The sequence below is a fragment of the Mustela erminea genome, chromosome 5 (genome assembly GCF_009829155.1).
Source record: "Mustela erminea isolate mMusErm1 chromosome 5, mMusErm1.Pri, whole genome shotgun sequence".
Classification (NCBI taxonomy): domain Eukaryota; kingdom Metazoa; phylum Chordata; class Mammalia; order Carnivora; family Mustelidae; genus Mustela; species Mustela erminea.
In genome coordinates this window covers 133,050,441-133,066,507 of record NC_045618.1, presented here as the reverse complement: position 1 = coordinate 133,066,507, position 16,067 = coordinate 133,050,441, and the positions used below count along the sequence as shown (strand labels likewise).

Sequence of the window (16,067 nt, the reverse complement as noted above, 5' to 3'; positions counted from 1 at the left end):
ACTTTAATTTAATATTGCTTTTCACCCACTAACATAATTTTTTATCCTGTATTTAAATGCATCTTTAACATAAATATCTTTGTTGTTACTAAAGTCATTTTGTGAGTCTTGTAGCAGTTTCTCAGAGCAGTTTTTTCACCTCTATCTAAGTTGACTGAAATACGGATGTATTTAAATTTTGTATATGATGCTTTATATAAGAGGTTAGCAAAGGGCCAAATAACCACCTGTTTTGTAAATAAAATTTGGTTGGAATACAGGTATATCCATTCATTACAAATTGGCTGCTCCGGTGGCAAAGTTAAGTAGTTGTGACAGAGACCATATGGTCCTTTAAGCCAAAAATACTTAGTATTTGGCTCTTTACAGAGTAAGTTTACTGACCCATACTATATATGATACTCCTGCTGGAATTTTATCCTGAATGCAAAGACCTCACATAACTGTGGGATCTTTAAGGTGTTTACAGTGTTACACAACGTGCACCGTATAAAGTGTTGAATTTCTTTGTCTTTCTCTTTTTGGGGGGAACCAGTTTGTCAGATCTCTGAATAACCAAAACTATTGTTGCTTGATGTCATTTTAAGCTAATCTGTCTTCGGCAAACAGTGCTCTGTTTTTTAAGGAGTAGTTTCATAAGGACTCAAATACAAGACAATTCACTATTTTCTGAGCGGTTTTTAAATTTCATGATTATATCAGTGTTCTCATTGTATCTACAACATTGAATACACAGAGTTCCAAAAGTCAGCTGTTTAAATTTCTATATTAATTTCTACTGAGCTTTCATTAGAAATTAATTAGCTGAAGCTCTGGAGTTGATGGGAAATTTCCTTTATGGTATATATAGTTTTGTACTGTTTAAAATTTACCTATGTGCAGCTCATTTTCAATTAAATAAAAACTGTGTGGGACGATATTAAAAAAGAAAAAAAATTAAAAGTAACTAACAAAAGGCATCTTAGATTCTACTCTGACCTTGGAGCATTTAGTTTTATGATTAGCACTTGGTGACATGTACAGCAAGGAGCATGTAGGACAGGAAGAGCATTAAGATTAATATTCGGGATGGAACCTTGATCAGCTGTCAGGTTCCAGGAAATATGATGGGTACCACATTTATTGCTCCTGTTCTTAGCTTTTGAGAGGGAAATTTGGAAATACAAATCTTATTCCTGAGGTATATGTCTTAGAAAGATAAACTCCATTTGCTTGTAGCAAAATTAAGTCGTAGTCATAGTCATAGTCATAAATATTTTTCTCTGTTGATGTCCAACTATATCTTTAAGAAATTAAAGAAAAAGCATACTACCTGTGAATCTGGGATTTATATAAAGCTTTAATTAACTGATTTCACTTAAATTTAAGGGAGACACATGCCCTTCTTCCTTCTTTTTGTTCTGTTGAACAAAAAACTTCAGTTGATGTTGTTTCTAGCTTTTTAAAATGTGGTTAGAAATTATAAAATCGGATGAGCTTTTGCATTCTTAAAGAGAAGTGGCACAGGAAATTGGAGGGTTGTTCTTATTCTCTAAAATGGTAGGAATAGCCAGACTGACCTCAGAAGATAGAAATCTAAGAATGATCATTTAGCAGAGAAGTCACAACCATAAGCTCAGAACTAAGCCAGAATGGCTGCCTCTCCTAGAATAAATACAAGTTTACTAATACCTAGAACAAGAAGCCATCTTTAGCATTCCTTTCCGGATGTTGACATATATGCTTCCCTGCCAATTTGTGTAATGCAGAATAGGTTTAACTCTTCTTTTTTATGTGAAGCCATTGTGGACATATCTTACATTGGCCAGAGAGGCCTGGTCTTGTGAAACGAAGCATGATGGCTTTTGAGAATTCTCTGGTGTAAGGGGATGGGAACAAACTGTGCGCTCACTTCTGTTGTTTAGTGGATATAAAGAGAGCGAGGGAAGCTGAAGAGAGTTACCTGCTTACTGATCAGTAGGAGTAAAATATAGGAGCTTTATTGTTTGAACCGAAGTACCTCAGCACTTCCTTTCCTGGATTACAAATATGTGACTCTGTTACAGGAGAAAATGTCCACCTCAGTTCTGGTGATGGGCAGCCCAAAGATTCTGGGCCCCTTCCTCAAGTGGAAAAGAAGCTCAAATGTACAGTTGAAGGCTGTGACCGGACATTTGTGTGGCCCGCTCACTTCAAGTACCATCTCAAAACGCATCGGTGAGCATATCTGAGGTGCCATACTTGGAGCTCAAGAATGTTGATGCTTCTGGAAGAGCTTGTCCCCAAGTGGACAGATTAAAGGAAAGCCAGGGTTTCAGTTCACTCGTGATTAAGATGTCTTTTGTTGTTTTAATAGAAAGGTTTGCATTGTCTCATTTACCTCATTTTTCATAAATATTTAATAAGACATTTGGCACCTAAGCATCTTAGAACAAGGGTTCTGGAATCTCATTATAAAACATAATTTCTTGGAAAACTTAAAATATATAAGCATGGTTGTCACTCATAAACCTGTGAAATCAGTATTCAAGAAGTAAGGTGTGGGGCAGCTGGCTGGCTCAGTTGGTAGAGCATGCAACTCTTGATCTTGGGGTCGTGAGTTCAAGCCCCATGTTGGGCGTAGAGATTTTTTTTTTTTTTCCATAGAGATTACTTTAATAAAAGAGGGTGAGGAGTAAGTAAGGCCTGGGGCATCTGTGGTTTTAATAAGCTTCAGGTGATTCTGGTGTATATCCAGCTTTGGGATTTACTGTCTGCTTTAAAAGGCAATAGGAGATTTAATTTGTCCTTTCTAGAAAAGAGCATTTTCAGGTATTGTTGCTTATATGATTTTTTTTCCCCCCCAGAAATGACCGCTCTTTCATCTGTCCTGCAGAAGGTTGTGGGAAAAGCTTCTATGTGCTGCAGAGACTGAAGGTGCACATGAGGACCCATAATGGGGAGAAGCCCTTTGTGTGCCCCGAGTCTAGCTGTGGTAAGCAGTTCACTACAGCTGGAAATCTGAAGAACCACTTGCGCATCCATACAGGTGTGTGCAACCCCGCCTTCCTGTAGATGGTCTGCCCCTGGGCTCGGGGTTTGCTTGCCTATCCTCAGGAAAGGCTCGGAGCTGGAAATAGAAGTGAAGGTTTAGATTTGTTGCTAGAACTCTGAAAATAGAGTTTCTTTTTTTCACATGCTTCGTGGCACTTTTCAGTTAATTCATTAACCTTTGTTAACCTTTCACCTGCGTGTGAGGAATGGGCAGTGTTGAGTCCTGCCTGTAGGAGCCTAAAGTGTAGGAAGGGGTGTAAGACCTTCTCTGATAACAACGATAACAAGTATTTCCAAATACCTTCGACAATTACATGGTTGTAATTTTGATCAGTAATATTTATTGAATTGCACAAACCATACAGAGCCTCTTTTAGCCACTAAGTGGGGTAAGGTGAGGGAGGAAGTACAAAAACTGAGACACATCCCTGACTTTGAGGAGCTTGCTTTTTTGATGGAGCCTCCAAACATGAGAAGCAGAATGGGAAAGTGACTTGACGGGGTCAAATGGCATGTTAATATCAAAGGAGCCAAATAAAGACACCCTGACTCTCATTCTAAGAGTCTAAGGGTGACTTACCAAGCCACTTGGCCCAAAATGTACTGAGTTTCTTATCAGAGCTTAATCACTGAACCAAGACCAGTCTCTTAAGATGTGTAACTGTTCTTCCCCACTTTCTTTGTCTGTTCTTTCTTCTTGCATTGCTAAAATGATAGCAGGTATAATTAAAGGGCATTAAAAAGTGAACCCCCCCCAAAAATAAGTGAAACCCAAGCTGAGTCCCCATTTATTCCAGGTATCTCCCTGTGATACCTGCTAGATGGACATTACCACTGAATATGTTTTAGGGCAGAATAGCTCTTCCTAGCTTTTACTTGAGAGACTGAGCTATACTTAGTTCATCTCAGATGGCAGAAGTGACCACAGATCTTTATTAGTAGTGACAACAGTAATTAAAGCTACTGATTTTGGTGGCTTACCATGAGGGCTGACTATGTGTCAGACACAATGCTGAAAGTACTTAATTTGTAGTGTCTCAATTCTCAAAATAATCTTTTGAGATTATGTTATTATTGTATTATGTTAATTTAATTTTTTTTTAAAGATTGATTTATTTTAGGGGCGCCTGGGTAGCTAAGTGGGTTGAGGCCTCTGCCTTCGGCTCGAGTCATGATCCTGGGTTGCTGGGATCGAGGCCCACATTGGGCTCTCTCCTCGGCGGGGAGCCTGCTTCTGCATCTCTCTCTCTCTTCCTGCCTCTCTGCCTACTTGTGATCTCTCTCTGTCAAATGAATGAATAAAATCTTAAAAAGAAAAAAAAAAGATTGATTTCAGAGAGAGGGATAACACGTTCAGACATTGTGGAGGGGCAGAGGGAGAGAAGTGAACCCCCTGCTGAGAAGCTTGGGGTGGGGGTGGGGGGCCCTTGGTCCCAGCACCCTGAAATCATGACTTGAGTCAAAAGCAAAAGTCGGATGCCCAGCCAACTGAGCCACCCAGGCTCCCCAGAATTCCTCCCTTTTCTGAATACTTAGCTCGTTTTTTATAGGAATTTATACTAAAGTTATTTATGAATACATTTATCTCTCACACTAGTCTGTGACCTTTGGATAGGAACTACAACTCTGATTTTTTTTCACTTTTTATTTTGTAATAATTAGTCTCATGAGAATTTGCAAAAATAGTACAAAAAGTTATGTGCCTTACCCAGCTTCTCCAAAAAGGGACATCTTCTGTCGCCACAGTACAATATCAAAACCAGAAAGTTAATAGTACAGGCCTTAATTTAGTTTTTACCATGCATCTTTGATTTTTAAAATAATAATGTAATACTGTAGACAATAAAAATTACAGAGAAATACAAAGAAGAAAGGAAATCATCCATAATGCCACTATTAGGCTGTAATTACTTTTAGCATATTGTTACAGATTTTTCTTTGTACCTCTGACTGAATATCTGTTTTTGTTTGTTTGCTTTGGTCAGTGGGACTATGTAAAACCTATTTTATAACTTTTAGAAATCTGGACTTTTTAGTGGATTTAGAAACTGAATCATAGAAAGAATTAATATAAGGTAAAAATCCTAACAGCATATGTGGTGTTAATCTTGATACCCTCAGAAGGGATGAATGAGATCACTGAGGAATGTAGGTCAGTGTAGCTGGGATCAGCGCTTGAGCCAGGAAGGAGGAGGAAGTATGATGCTCAGAGGTAGCCACTCTAGAGAGGAGGGCAGGGATGTCTGGCGGGTTGTCGGCTGGGAGACCACTGAGAGGCGACACCTGCTGGATAGATAGCCCGTCTGAAACTACACAGGCCAAATTCAAGAAATCTGAGCAAGTCATTGGAAACTGGATAGGTTAATGGGAAAAGAGAGTAATAGATTGTCAGTTCATCAGAACACTGACTCTTTATCTCATTTTCTGTCTCTAGGAGAGAAGCCTTTCCTGTGTGAAGCCCAAGGATGTGGCCGTTCCTTTGCTGAGTATTCTAGCCTGAGAAAACATTTGGTGGTTCACTCAGGTACTGGAACCCATCCCATTCACAGATTTCAGGGAAGGTGGAGAACCGTAAGGGTAAAGGGATGGTGGTGGGGGGAGGGGGGCGTTGTAAAGAACTCTGGAAAGAAACAAGCTGTTCAACATAAAGTTTGCTCCTCATGACAGAATCAGAAATCAAAGCTATTGATAATTGCATGGGAAGGGTTCTGTAATCAAGGGGGAAAGACCTAATTGCTTTATTCTCAGCTAAGTCGTTGACTGAATTGCTTTCGAATCCAGAGCTTTTCTGAGGAGATCAGCAAATTTGCATTGTGTTGGGTGCTTTATAAGGTACATCAGGTATGGGCTATGGAAGTTATTCAAAGCAGAGATTGCTGAGGCAGGAGTGAACTCAAGAGTGGAGAGGGATTCTAGAATCAAGTAATTGTTCAAATGGTGGGCCATAGGAAGTATTGGGATGCCAAAACAGGAGGAATGGAGAGAAGGAACGGGAAGTTATTTATGATGAGGACAGCAAAGCAATTCAGTGGGAGTGAGGGAGTTTGAGGGAGTTAGAGAGGTGTCAGCAAGCAGGGATAGGAATTTCAGAGTTGAGCTCTTACCTGCTGACAAGTTCTAAGCAGAAGGTGACAAACTGATAACCTGTGCGTTCGATGGGGACTTCAGGTACATTTTGGTTGGTTTGTAGAGTGTTTTTATTTTATCTTACTTAATTTTATTATATAGGGTATCTGGGTGACTCAGTGGGTTAAGCCTCTGCCTTTGGCTCGGGTCATGATCTCAGGGTCCTGAGTCCCACTTGGGTGAGCAGGGAGCCCACTTCCCCCCTCCCTCTGCTGCTCCCCTGCTTGTGCTGTCTCTCCTTCTCTCGCTCTCTGTCAAATAAATAAATTCTTTAAAAAAAAATTCATTATATAAAATTATGTCAAACATATATAAGAGAGAAAATAAAGACATTTTCTTACATAACAATACTGTTATCATACCTTTTAGAATTAACAATTCCTTAATTTTATCTTATACCCAGTCCATGTTTAGTTTTTTTTGCAATTGTCTCAAAAATGTCTTTTTTTTTTTAAGATTTTATTTATTTATTTGACAGAGACACAGTGAGAGAGGGAGCATAAGCAGGGGGAGTGGGAGAGGGAGAAGCAGGCTTTTCACTGAGCAGGGAGCCCGATGCGAGGCTCAATTCCAGGACCCCAGGATCATGACCCAAGCCGAAGGCAGACGCTTAACGACTGAGCCACCCAGGTGCCCCTCAAAAATGTCTTTTACAGTGGATTTATTTAAATCAGGATCCAGTAAGTTTTAATTATTATACTTGGTTTAATTATTACACTTAAGTCTTTAATCTAAATCTGTTTATCTCACTTTCTTTTTTTCATGCCATAGACTTATTGCACCACAGAGTTAGTTGGGTTTTACTGAATGTCTCACATTCTGGATTGGTTGGTTTACTTCGTTTTGTTATTTAACTTGTTTCCCTAGATTTCCTATAGAAGAAAGTCAGCCCTAAAAGCTTCAAAGGTTCAAAGACTTGGCAAGGATGTGTTATAAATGGTTGTATGTGTTTCATTTTGTGTCATCATATCAGGAGGCACACAGTGCTTGGTTGTCAGAATTTATCATGGGTTCAGATGGTAACACCTTGATCTTCACATTGTAAAGTTCCCTAGCACGTTTTGCTGTATCTATGAGTGATGCCTGAATTAGTTATTTCATTAGGATTGTAAAATGGTGGTTTTCTGTCATTCTGTTCACATCAGCTGGAATTCTTCTGTGTATAATAGGTCTCTTCTCTATCCAGTAGGGGTGTTTGGTAATTTGCACAGGAAAGGCAGGAAAAAAATGTGTGATCCTTTTCATTTCTTTTAATGATGAGTCTTCAAAATAAGAAATTAGAGCTCTTGTTTCTTCTGGTAAATTCATGAGTTTCTGTGTAGTCATTGCATATCAATCCATCTCTTTTAACAGCTTTTTTGGTGTATAATGCATGTACCTTAAAATTCACCTATTGTAAACATACAGATCAGTGTTAGAAAATATGTAGAATTGTCCAGTCATCACCACAGTCCAGTTTTCAAACACTTCTGTCACACCAGGACGTTCCTTTGTGCCCTCTGGTTGTCAGTTCCTGCTCCCACCCCCAGATTCAGGCAACCACTGGTGAGCTTTCTGTCTCTATAGATTTTCCTTTTCTGGATATTTTCTGGCCATTTCACTTACTCTGGCCACCTACTGATCTCCGGTAGGCCTGTGTTTCCGACCCCAGCTCTAAGTGTGGTTGTCTGAGTAGGTGGAAAGACGACTGAGAGCTTCGGACTTGAGGGTGCAGAGGAGAGTTCAGACCACTGTGTAGAAGACCCACCAGTGTAAACACTGGGGACTGGGAGAGTGGTGGCAGGAAGTGGTGGGATAAGGGCGTATTCTGGACCCAGGGTTGGGATCATTGAGGATGGTACATGTTGCAGAGCTCCAGGGAATACTGTATCTGGAAAGGGAAGGAAATATTCTGTGTGGCTGCCATGATCTGGTACCAAAGAGGTGAAGGCAGCAGTGTAGTAGGTCTGGAAAGGATAGGAGTTGAGAACAATGGGCATCTAAGCCCTCCTGGTGAACTCTTCCTGCCTTCCCTGGTATATGAAGGTTCTGAGGCTGGGGACCTCCAAGGCTGGGTGGAGAATGGGAGAAGGAGAGGCCTCTTCTGTTTAGTTGAATGTTCTGTGAGCTTCTCTCTCTAGGTCTTGAGTCCATTCTCTTGCACTCAGAAATGGACCCTGTTCTTTTGGCTATGGTGTTTCAACCTGCTCTGTTTCAGGAGAGAAGCCTCATCAGTGTCAAGTCTGTGGGAAGACCTTCTCTCAGAGTGGGAGTAGGAACGTGCACATGAGAAAGCATCACTTGCAGCTGGGAGCAGCTGGGAGTCAAGACCAGGAGCAAACCGGTGAGGAGAGAGGGTAGAGTGGAGGGCTGTATCTTCTGGGTTCAAAAAGCCAAATAACTGGCCTACCTGGTTATTTAGGAATTTTCAGATTCTAGGTTGGGGGAGAGACCTAGTCTCATTTGATGGACTTGTGGTTTCCAAGTACAGCTCTACAGTGAAATCTGTAAGCTTTAAAAATGTGCATGTTTGTATTGCCTGTCCACCCCTCATCCCCAAATAAAACAAAACAGTACAAACTGACAACTGAAATTATTGGGGAGTAAGATTCCCGAATCTGTAGTTTCCAAGTTTCCCTGGTGAATTTGACGGTAACTCATGCTGATCCCTTAACCAGCACTTGAGTATTGTGATAAAGACTTCTTTATATATATAGAAGGGGAGGGTTTAAACATTTATTTTATTTATTTATTTGACAGACAGAGATCACAAGTAGGCAGAGAGGCAGGCAGAGAGAGAGGAGGAAGCAGGCTCCCCGCTGAGCAGAGAGCCCGATGTGGGACTCTATCCCAGGACCCTGGGATCATGACCTGAGCTGAAGGCAGAGGCTTAACCCACTGAGCCACCCAGGCGCCCCTAAACATTGTTTATAGTCGTCCCGACTCCCTTTTTACCGCAACTTAAATTTGATAACTCATTTTTATTATTTTTTCCATGTCTCACTGTGATCAGTTATTTCATTCCAAATACTCCTTTCTAAGGATGGACCCATCCCATTTCATATGTTAATTCTCCACACGCTGCTCACAGGCAAGGATATTTATCTATGAGGCTCCGCCCTTCCCTTCTAGGGTTATTCTTACTCCCCAGAAGTAGATAGCATCTAAGATGCAGGTTAAGTTCCAGTTCTGAAAGGAAAGGCCAGCTTCCTGTGAAGGAAAATGGGGACCAGGCACAGCCATGCCTGCTGCGTGTCTCTCACATCTGTTCTCTGTGCAGCTGAGCCACTAATGGGCAGTAGTTTGCTTGAAGAGGCTTCAGTAACCAGTAAAAACCTGGTGCCTATGAACCCCCAGCCCAGCCTTGGAGGAGAGTCCTTGAACCTACCAAATACCAATTCTATCCTAGGAGTTGATGATGGTAAGACTTTCAGCTCTCCTTTATTTGGGGAAAACGGGCTACAACTAGGGATTAAGGAATGGGGTTGTCTTCATAAGGGAGGTTTTAATTAATTTCATTTCTTGTGAGTAGCTGTGGTATGATTGTGTAGCATTTGTGTTCTTTGTCTCTGGATGGATAAGTGAATCTGTTTTTATATATATATATATATATATATATATATATATATATGTTGTTGAACATATATATATGTTGTTGAACAGATGATGTAACAAAAGAATAAAGAGAAAAAAATTTTAAGAAGAAAATTATCCATAATCCTAGCATGTTAGCCCAATTATTTCTATCTTTCCTATTGCAGTTATGGAAGAACTTAACTTTTAAAACATTTAAACAGAACATAACCAGGTTTTACAGAGGAGATATAAAAGCAATTTCTCCATACCTTCAAAAGCCATATCTTCTGGAGAAAAGAAAGGGCTGTCTAGGAGACAGTTGCTCCTCTCTGGTATAGAAATTTCACCCAAGTTACACAGGCCAGGCCCTCTTCTCTGAAAAACTTAACAGGTGAGGTCAGCATGCATTTATTCAGTGCCTACTGTGTGCCTGGCACCGTGGGAAAGACAAAAGTAGAAAACAGGGACCTTAAAATCCAGTTGGAAGTCATAACTTACATATGGGAGACAACATGGAGTGAATAGAAGATAGTATGTGAGTAAATGCTAAATTACACGGTACTGTCTGGAAGAGCAGTATGTATTGAAAGCCTGGGAGAAGAAAGTTTTGATTTATTAGAGACCTAAGTGAATAAATTATTTCTAGAAGATTTGTACGGTGATTCCACTGATGAAGTCCGAGATCCTGTGTTTTAGTTACTCGTATCCCACTCAGTTTTGTGTATAAGTGACCATGCTTGTGTAAACTTCTGTGTGGAGCCTACAGGGCTTAGAATGTGCTTCCATAACACACCTCCTCGGTTGCATAGTAGGATCCTAGTGGACAGTTGAAGTGTGTATGAGCCACAGCCGTGGCATGGAACTCCTTTGCCACTGTTAAGGAAGAAAGTCTCATGGGAGGAAGGGACACTGTATAAGAACTTTGAAGCCAGATTTAAGTTCCTAACTTCTGCACAGTATGCTGTTTATGTCGCTGTTGGCTGCTTTAAGCGTTGACTAAGGTCCCCGGATCCGCCCGCTGCCGCAGCTTTTGCCCCATTTCATGCACGGCTAATTCAGCTAACAGTGCCAACGCCGTACTTCTCTGAATTGGTACTTTGAGAACTGGTCAACTCTTGATGTATATTTCAAGACTTCTTACCTTTTCTTCCCATCCCCTTTTGTAATACTTTCCAGATTCACTGGTAATGATTATCCTCTTCAGATGGGAGCTAATTTGGAAGGAATACAGGAATGTGGGTATCAGGGAGCAGTTTGTAGTGTTCTTCGTGACAGGCTTGATAATGCAGGTAGGGTTATCTGTGGATTCACTCTCCACTGAAACATTTTCTGCTGTTTCAGAGGTGCTTGCTGAAGGATCCCCGCGTCCCCTGTCTTCAGTGCCTGATGTGACACATCACTTGGTGACCATGCAGTCAGGGAGGCAATCCTATGAGGTTTCTGTGTTAACTGCTGTAAATCCACAGGAGGTAAATCTCTCTCTTGCCCTTAACTTTGTTTCTGTGGAGACTAATGTGGGCAGTGGTTGGGAATCTAGTTTAGATGATCTGAATTACTCCAGTTTCCCTTTCCTGGAAACCTTGTCTAGAATATCTTCCTTTAGGCTAAGCCTGAATGCAGCTTAACCTAAGCTTGATTGTTAGGGTCTCCTGCATTGGGAGATTGGTCACTCATGACTGGGTCTCAGCTTTGATTTCCTTCGTATACATACCTTACTGAATGGTAGCTGCTCCTGTGTTCTCTGCCTATGACATGAGGATGCTGCTTTTATTTTATAAAGAAAATAGTATCCTGGACAAAGTGGTCCTTGAGCAAAAATGATAGTGACAGAATCACTGAAAGTAATCATTGTTCATTTTATTAGGGTCATATGTCTGGGAGATACCAAGCTGAACCAACTGGGCCTACAGGAATGTGTTCACTTGCTTGTTGAATGAGCGCCATCATCTAAATCGGGGAAAGGTTTTAGGTTAACTCTAAGCATTCCCAACTCTATGGTCTTGGCTCTAACCCAGAGAACAGGATGAAAACCAGTCAGGCTTCTAGAATCTTAGGATATTTTATTGGCCTTTTGTCCTGGGAGTAGATGACTTCATCATGAGCTCATTGCGTATGCATGAACTTTTGCCAAAAACCCATGTATCCTGGATGCCTTCGAATTACAGTAACTCTTATAGTGCCTTCCTGTCTTTTCCCTTGACCTTTTCATTATAACCTCATCCCACAAGATCAGCTGTTCCAGTGTTCTGATGACTGCATCCCATATGAAATATTCTGTATTATTCTGTAAGACTCCTGGGGATGCCCAAAATCACGGGGCTCTGGACACGCATGTTAATGATTTGCCAGAACCTTTCCTTGTATTCATCATTGTGTCCCATTGTCTGAGCCTTGCTTATATTATATTGAAATTTTTTTTTGCTATTGGTTGCATTGGTTCTTTGCTAAATCACCTTCTCCTGGCTACTGCTTTGGAACATATCTCACCTGTGAAGACTTCCTTTATTATTTCCCCTCTTCATTTATGTATTTTAAAATTTTTATTATGAAAATTTTCAGGGGTGGCTGGGTGGCTCAGTTGGTTCAGCAGCTGCCTTTGGCTCAGGTCATGATCCCAGGGTCCTGGGATTGAGCCCTGCCTTGGGCTCCCCACTCAGTGGAGTATCCCCCAAGAAGGGGATCCCTCTCCCACTGCTTGTTCTTTGTCTGTCAAATAAATAAATAAATAATTTTTAAAAAAAGATTTTATTTATTTACTTCACAGAGATCAGAGAGAGTAGAGAGCCTGATGTGGGGCTCGATCCCAGGACCCTGAGATCATGACCCGAGCCGAAGGCAGAGGCTTAACCCACAGTGCCCCAATTAAATAAAATCTTTTTTTTCTTTTTTTTTTAAGATTTATTTATTTATTTGACAGACAGAGATCACAAGTAGGTAGAGAGGCAGGCAGAGAGAGGAGGAGGAAGCAGGCTCCCCGCTGAGTGGAGAGCCTGATGCAGGGCTGGATCCCAGGACCCTGAGATCATGACCAGAGCCTAAGGCAGAGGCTTTAAGCCACTGAGCCACCTAGGCGCCTCTAAATAAAATCTTTTAAAAAAAAGTTTTCAGGGGTACCCCCACATTGGGCTCTCTGCTCAGTGGGGAGCCGGCTTCCTCCTCTCTCTCTATGCCTGCCTCTCTGCCTATTTGTGATCTCTGTCTGTCAAATAAATAAATAAATAGTCTTTAAATAAATAAATAAATAAATAAATAATAACTAAAATAAAAAACAAATAAATAAATAGAGTCTAGTGAGAGAAAGTATAGTATAATTAACTCATGTACCTATCCCCCCAACTTCAACAGTTAACTTTCTACTATTACTTATCTCTTCCCGCCTACTTCTTGTTGGTGCTGTTCTGTTTGTGCTGGAGTATTTAAAAGCAAATCACAGATGTACCATTTCATTTGTAGATATTTCAGGACATACCACTAACAGATAAGTATTTTTTCATAGCTATAATATCTTCATCATACCCAACAGAATTAACAGTCATTTATTGGTATCCTCGAATTTTAGTCCGTGTTCCTTTTATTTTTTTCTCAAAATGTCTTTTAATGGTTGGTTGGTTTCAATTAGGATTCAAACAAGGTCCATTCACTGCATTTGGTTAATAATTCTCTTTATTTCTTTTTTTTTTTTTTTTTTTTTTTTTTTTAAGATTTTATTTATTTATTTGACAGAGAGAAATCACAAGTAGATGGAGAGGTAGGCAGAGAGAGAGAGAGGGAAGCAGGCTCCCTGCTGAGCAGAGAGCCCGATGCGGGGCTCGATCCCAGGACCCTGAGATCATGACCTGAGCCGAAGGCAGCGGCTTAACCCACTGAGCCACCCAGGCGCCCCAATAATTCTCTTTATTTCTAACAGTCTTCCCCACCCCCCACTCTCTATCTCCGTTTTTTCAGAATGACTTAACTATTTAATAAGAATTTCCCACATTCTGGTTTTGGCTGATTGACTCCTTTTGTTGTTTAATACATTACTCTATCTACAGATATCCTCAAAACTGGTCGTGAGGAGCTTAGATTCATGTTTGGTTTTTTCCCCTCGGCAAGAACATACTGTAGGTGCTGTTCTTGCTTTCTGTGACAGCTCACAGCAGACACGATGTTTAGTTGTTCTCCTCTTACTGAGCTTAATGATTGACCAATGGGTTACATAAAAATTTTGGCAAACATTACTGATCATGGCTGAGGTCGATTTTTTTTATAAAGGCTCGCAGAACGGGGATATCCTAATTCCCTTTTTCTTTTTTTTTTTTTTTTTAAGATTTTATTTATTTATTTGACAGACAGAGATCAGAAGTAGGCAGAGAGAGAGAGAGGAGGAAGCAGGCTCTCCGTGGAGCGGACAGCCCGATGCGGGGCTCGATCCCAGGACCCTGTTATCATGACCTGAGCCGAAAGCAGAGGCTTTAACCCACTGAGCCACACAGGCGCCCCGCTAATTCCCTTTTTCTTTCTGCTTTTTTGAACTGTGATTCTTCTGTAAAAGAAATATTTTAGAGAAAATACTCTCATCAACTATCGGATTGCTCTGAAATAGTTCAGAAAGATCATTTTTTTTACCTAGTGGAAATTATTATCCTGATAAACCAATCCACAGCACTCAACCTTTTCCTTTTCTATATTTGAAACCTTGGAGCATTTCTCCCCTGTACTTTTATTTTTTATTTTTTTAAAGATTTTATTTATTTATTTGACAGACAGATTTCACAAGTAGGCAGAGAGGCAGGCAGAGAGAGAGGGGAAAGCAGGCTCCCCGCTGAGCAGAGAGCCCGATGTGGGACTCGATCCTAGGACCCTGGGTGATGACCTGAGCCGAAGGCAGAGGCATTAACCCACCGAGCCACCCAGGTGCCCCTCCACTATACTTTTAAGTACTTTTTTTTTTTTTAACTGAAGCATTTCAGGTTTCCTCAGATAAATGCCAGATGTATAAAAACTTAATCAACATATACTGCATACCTAATGTGTGCAAGGCCCTCTCTTGGGTACTGAACAGCAGTAAACAAGGTACCGTCTCTGCCTCAAAGAGCTTAGGGTCGGACTTCAGACCTCTGCCTTTTATAACTGTACAAAATTGAGCCCCCGGAGTTACATGGTAAGAGAGAATGGGAAGGGAGATAGATCAATAAACAGGCAATTTTTATACAGTGTAGTAAGTACTAGTCTTGGGGGACATCAGTGAGTAAGTTTCAGAGTTTAGGTTGAGGCCTGAGGGATGAAGAGCTGTTATCTTGATGGAGAAGTGGAAGGGACTGGAAGAAAGTAACAGGCATACAGGTAACAAGGTGTACAGCGCAGAAGGTGCAGGAGCCGGACACAACTGTGGAACCGCAGAGGGTAGAGGAAGATGGAAGGTGGAATGGAGCGTGGGAGCGGGGAAGATCAGCTGGTTTCTCTGTTGAAGGCCTCACTTCAAGGACGTGATTTTATCCTGGGACAGCGGGGAGCCACTGGAAGGTTTTCAGCCAGGTCTGACATGGTCAGATTTGTGCGTGCGGAGTCCAGTAACAGCACATTTGTTCCCGTTGGACCTAGGCACGTGGGTCTTGGAATTGGCTTCAGAGTGTCCTTGTCTGGGTGATGCTCACTCATAGCCTCAGACGGACATGGTACCATGGACCACCTATAAAAACAAAACTCGGCCTTCATCCAGGAGGACACTAAAGGTGTACAGGCCCTAAGCACCCAATTTCGTGATGGAAGCCCCAGACACTTCTTAGAAAAATATTAACAATACAGGGGCACCTAGGTGGCTCAGTGGGTTAAGCCGCTGCCTTTGGCTCAGGTCGTGATCTCAGGGTCCTGGGATCGAGCCCCGCATCAGGCTCTCTGCTCGGTGGGGAGCCTGCTTCCCGCTCTCTCTCTGCCTGCCTCTCTGCCTACTTGTTATCTCTGTCTGTCAGATGAATAAATAAAATCTTTAAAAAAAAATATATTAACCGTACAAAGAAGAAAGTGCTGCTCTTGTTGTAGCTGAAAATCCTGGATGATTACTTTTCCCGCATGGGTCGTTGCATATTTACAAACTCCCCTTCTGTCTGAACCTCACTTCTGTTTCCTTCACTGTTACCTCTGTTATTTTTCTCTTACCACAGGCATTCCCGCTGATCACCCCTCCTTTTCCTTATCATGGCAAGCTGACCACATCCTCTGATACCTTCATGTTTTTTTAAAAGATTTTATTTATTTATTTGAGAGAGAGAGCACATGAGAGGGGATAGGTCAGAGGGAGAAGCAGACTCCCCGCCAAGCAGGGAGCCGGATGCGGGACTCAATTCTGGGACTCCAGGATCATGACCTGAGCCAAAGGCAGTTGCTTATCCAAC

At 41.4% G+C, this 16,067-nt stretch overlaps 1 protein-coding gene across 7 annotated transcripts in view; it reads left to right on the top strand.

Moving 5' to 3' along the window:
- Positions 1-16,067, top strand: part of ZNF410 (zinc finger protein 410) — a 41,395-nt gene that overhangs the window by 22,804 nt on the left and 2,524 nt on the right. For 4 of the 7 annotated variants that reach the window (XM_032344979.1, XM_032344982.1, XM_032344980.1 and 1 more), the window contains 6 exons: positions 2,046-2,196; positions 2,826-3,007; positions 5,447-5,536; positions 8,336-8,461; positions 9,398-9,538; positions 11,035-11,162. In XM_032344979.1, coding sequence (XP_032200870.1) covers positions 2,046-2,196; positions 2,826-3,007; positions 5,447-5,536; positions 8,336-8,461; positions 9,398-9,538; positions 11,035-11,162 — 818 coding nt within the window. Of the gene's footprint in view, positions 1-2,045; positions 2,197-2,825; positions 3,008-5,446; positions 5,537-8,335; positions 8,462-9,397; positions 9,539-9,878; positions 10,085-11,034; positions 11,163-16,067 lie in introns of those variants that run through there. The other 3 variants (XR_004286156.1, XM_032344984.1, XM_032344983.1) reach the window with 3 other exon arrangements.